Here is a 5,113-nt window from a genome sequence, read left to right on the forward strand (position 1 = left end):
TATATATTATTATTATAAATTAACGCAGCTTCCATTTTTGTCACCAAGAATTCTTATACCCATAAAATGAATAATTATGATTACTTATCACTTTTGATCCTGAACAATTTGAAATAAAAAAAGCTGAGAGGATAGGACTGAAAGTATGAGAAATAAATCTTCTTTCAACTATTCTTGTGAAAACATGACTAGGCTGTTTGAACATATGATCATTCTCACTTAGGGCCTGAGAAAATACACTAATATTTTCTGTGTTTGATTACTCTAAACTGTAAGTGTATTTTAAACATAAGAATGACCATTGTTATTTGTACATGTATGATATCAAAGTTGTGTTCTGCACGAAAGTAGCCCATTGTATTAGGTACTTTTTTTATCAGTTAAAATAGTTATTGCTTGCTTGGTTTAATATTTGTTGTGTTTTCTATAAGTGAAATGTAAATGTTTATGAAACTGTGCATTTTTATTGTGAAGTTCTAAAAGTATCTCTTTGAATTGTCAATTTAATTTCAAATACCTCTTTGATCACATCTGAATGTTAGAATTATGACTTAGGTCATTTGGCAATTAGGTTTCATTAAACACTGAGAGATTATAAATGGGCTTACATAAAAATAATTTAGTATGAGTTTTGTAAAACAATTAGTGCATTATCATTGGAAAATGTAAGGCATAATATTGCTTTTTAACAATAGTCCTTTTGCACACCAGAAATAGACCATATGTAGAAAAATATTTCATGTTACAAATAAAAAATCATGTTAATTTAACTTTTAATGTGTAAATAAAATCAGTCTTGCTCATTGTTCATTAGTCTTGTGCACTGATATGAAACTTTTTGATAAGTTCAATTGTTGAGCTTGTAATGTGGATGTAGGATTCTGTTTTATTTTTTAAAATTACAAATGATTATGGAAGTATCCTGCCTTTCAACAAATCTTTTAATGGTGTTAGGGAGACTTTATGATGAGTTCTGCTTTAAGCATCAATAACTGTCATCTGACAGTAACAAATACAGTGTAGAAAATGGTTATTGTTGATTCCTGATTTATAATAAAGTCCTCAATTGTGTGTAGGAAAGTTTTTCACATGCTTGCAATTCATAGACATTAGTGCTTGTTATTGTTTTGTATTCTTAGTACTTTTATACCTTAACCACATCCTTTTTATCTGCCTGTACTTCAGGGTTTAGTGAAACTTAAAACAATGTAAAAATAAACAGGTAGGAAAAGTTAATATTAAACCCCCAGCACAAATGTTTTCCTGTTGAAGGGTGTTATACATGAAAGTATGTAACTTAAATATGCAATCAAATTTAACTGTTTTAGTATAAAGTTTAGATATTTGAATAAATGTGGAGTAAATGAGACATTTTGGTTTTTATACTGTACCACAGGTCCTATTTTATGATGGGAGTAAATTGAGATTGTAGGTTTATAAAAATGTAGAGTTTTTCTGAAAGAAAAACAAAGTTCTAAACTCTTGTTTAGATTTAAGAAAACAAACAATTTATTTCTAGGTCTATGGGCGTGAAGTAATTGCTATTATAAAATGAAGAATAGTTTATTGGTTAATGTTTTTGGAATTTTTCTTCTGGTTTTATGATTTCACTTCCATGCTTATATAAATAACTAGAAATAGTTCATAGCTAAAGCTAAATCCTGAAATATTTTAAGTGTGATTAAATTAATCCTCCAATGTGTCCGTAAGTGTGATGACTCTTGCAATGTTAAAATCCAGGGTTTGATTCCCAGGTGTGGACAGAGTGCAGATGACACATTGTGTAGCTTTGTACTAAATAAAACAACAGTAGTAATTGAATTTATAGGTGATATAAGTTTTCAAGTTGATACCTCAGGCTTAGTACTGGACCCTATTACCATATAGACAAATATCTTCATATGACTTATGTAACCCTGAGATTTTGGAAATAATTGTTCTTGATTTTCAAATCTTGGAAGTTAGGCTATAGTAAATTGCACTGTTCTTAAAAACTTGAAGTCTTTTTTTTTGATATATCAGAAAGCACTTGTGCTTATTATCATATTTGTTGACAAACAGTTATAAAGGGTTGGTGGTATTATGCATTTGAAAGTTGTATTGGTTTTTATTTCCTATTAGTTTAGTATAAGTAAATTAGAAATAGATACTAATATCAACTATTGATAATCTATATCAGTTAGTTAAGAAGAATTAAAAAGTGGGATTGTTTTGTAAACATTTCACTCCTCTACATTAATTTTCCAGTTGGTTATGGCTGAAATGAAACTTACAGATAGTTATATAATAAAATAATGTATGCAAACTGAATTAATTGCTCTGTTTTACTTCAAAACCAACTTTACATTAATGTAAATTTTAAAATATATATATAAAGTTGTACGTTTTAACTTCACTTTGTGTTTCTTACACAAGCTATCCTGTTATTGTAACCTGGTCATATAGTGTATTGTGACTACTTATAATGTCAAGTTTTAGAGTGTTCTTGTATCTGAAGATATTAAATTTTGACAAACATTAAATTAAGTAAAAGAAAAATTGTAATAAAGTTTTGTTTTGAATTTGTTATTATTCTCCTAAGGCTAGACATTTTTTCATGACAAGCTGTATATATAACATGTGTGTAAAGTGTGCTGTATATAAATGTAATATTTTTTATAACAATAGCTCATCTCTTTATACAAAAATAATGTCACTTAGTTATATAGTTTATTATGTTACCATAGTAGAAAGAGATCAAAAGCCATAATGTTTTGTTTTTTGTTTATTTGTTGTATTGCTTTAGTATTATTTAGATAATTATTTCAAACTGTAATTTTGAACCATTTACTACCCACAAGTTATTCATTGGGATGAAGGTAGGTAACTGACAATTTTTATCCTTTTGTATGTTATAGAATAGGAAAAAATATTTATCACAGCATAGTGCATTTGCATTTCTAATTAAGTGTAAAGTTATGTTGCATAAATTGTATTACATTTTTAAATGTAATACTTTGAGATGATAATTAAGTGAAGATTATTTTATTAAAGACAAACTAAAAAATGGAGAAAAGAATTGAGGAATATACGCGTGAATATTATAATAAAATATCAAAATGTGCTTCAATGCAATGTTAGAAAAACTAGATAATGAAATGTTTAATCATACAAATTATTAGAAAGTATAGGAAAGAAATATTTTGCAAATAATGATAATATATATATATATAACATACTTTTAGGGCTTAAGAAATGCTGTTAATAATAGTCACTAAAAAATAAAAGAAATATAGAGGATATTAAACAATTACTGTAAGTCAGGTGATGTAAACTGGTTTATCTGTATTTGTGTTTGTCTATGTAATGAATATGATGTGGTGTTACAAAGGTAAAATGATAATACACTGTAATTGTTAGCTTGTAACAATGGACAAAATGCATAAGTTGCACTACTTTATAGGTAATTTCTCGAAGATTTTAAGGCTCCCTAAATGTAAATATTACCAGATACATTTCACTTTTGCTATAATACTGATAAATACTTCATTTTAGTTAAAGAGCAAAAGCATTTAAAGAGCCCATATGTTTTCTTTTTCTGGAAAGAGTAGATCGTTTTTTACCCTACCATTCAATAATTTTCCGTGTCACATGACCTTGCTTTTTACTAAATTCTGAAGTTTCTTTGAATAACTTTGAAACATTCACTATATATATATATATATATATTGTGGCAGAATATCTATCGTTCACTGAGTGAAAGAATCCATCAGCACAATGAATTTATTTCCATTCCTCAACTGAGGAAAAAAACCAGAGGACATTGCTATCTAATTTTATAGTTTTATTTTATCAGTTTTCCTTTAGGGACCATTCATACCACAATAGAACTCCCAATTACTGTTCCACTCCTTGATGGATTTATGACAAACAGACTAGTAGAGCCATTCATAAATTTACTATACAACTCCTCATTAAAGCAAGGTGACCAGATTCTGGACCTGATAAGTGCTTTTGTTTGGAGCAAAATGCTTCTTTAACTGCTATTTAAAATTATTTTACCTTTCCACAAGTTTGAATTAAATGCCGTGGCAGTGGATTTTACTGTGTACGTTATGCATGGTTCCTACAGGCTTGGAAAATTACTTGAATTTAGTTTAGCTGGGTCCTTGAAAACTCCTTGAATTTGGTCAAAGTCGATTTTGTCCTGGAATTTTGAAAAAACTCTTTGAATTTTGCAAAAATCTTCTTGTATTACATCAAAGAGGCATTGAACAATTCAAAAGTTTTAAATTTTACTAAAGTTATTTTCTTTGCTTATTTGGGTGGTTTTTACAAAAATAAAAAGTTTAACAAGAACAAACATTACTAGGATAAATTAGCATGGGGACACCAAAAGGTAGTACCAGTTGTCATCCAGAATACTTTGGATTTTATTGCTATATCAGTGATACAAAGCATGCATAAATTATGCTTTTAAAAGAGAGTTATAATGTGATTCTCTCTATAATATATAATTATGTGTAGTTAACAAATGAAATAGTATTGTCAACTACTTGAAAAATTGAAAAAAGTCATTGAAAAAATTTTCAGAGGTCTGTATGAACCATGTTATGATTATTCTTAGTATTATTAAGACAGATTCAGCCATTATGGTTATTTTGCTTAGATGAAACTCTTCAGTTGAATATTTGCTATTAGTACAGTAAAATCTGTTGTTTTGGAAGGAAGATTGTGGGATAACCGTTTGTCATATTAGGGTTTTATTCTGTTGCAGTACAGCACTTATTATGTTTGGAATGCTTGCATGATTCTTCATTATAATTATACAGCACAAAACATCAGTTTCTTTCTATTTTATTTTTAATGCAATGCATTTTATTGAAATTTTAATACTCAAGTTTCATTAGTAATCTTGCTGTTTTATTTAGTGGGATCTTTTAACCACATTAGCCCTCTGTGTTCTATATGCCCAGTCTGGGCTTTAACCTTTGCTCATCTATACTATTATTCTGCTTGTTTGTATGTATGACCGTTATGCTTTCTGACCGAGAACCTGCTGCATAAGCATGCGTAGTTAGAATGTTTCCCCAATAAAAACTGACGCATGCGCATTATTCACTCGACGACAAAC

The 5,113-nt window shown here is 28.6% G+C and overlaps 1 protein-coding gene across 20 annotated transcripts in view; it reads left to right on the top strand.

The window, feature by feature from the left end:
* LOC106470312 (cytoplasmic dynein 1 intermediate chain 2-like) overlaps nt 1–5,113 on the top strand; it is a 58,719-nt gene that overhangs the window by 26,145 nt on the left and 27,461 nt on the right. For 9 of the 20 annotated variants that reach the window (XM_022398916.1, XM_022398918.1, XM_022398922.1 and 6 more), the window contains one exon: nt 2,841–2,858. The exons of the other annotated variants lie outside the window; for them this stretch is intronic. In XM_022398916.1, coding sequence (XP_022254624.1) covers nt 2,841–2,858 — 18 coding nt within the window. The remainder of the gene's footprint in view (nt 1–2,840; nt 2,859–5,113) is intronic. 20 annotated transcript variants of the gene reach the window in all.

The sequence above is a fragment of the Limulus polyphemus genome, unplaced genomic scaffold, assembly GCF_000517525.1.
Source record: "Limulus polyphemus unplaced genomic scaffold, Limulus_polyphemus-2.1.2 Scaffold3936, whole genome shotgun sequence".
NCBI lineage: Eukaryota > Metazoa > Arthropoda > Merostomata > Xiphosura > Limulidae > Limulus > Limulus polyphemus.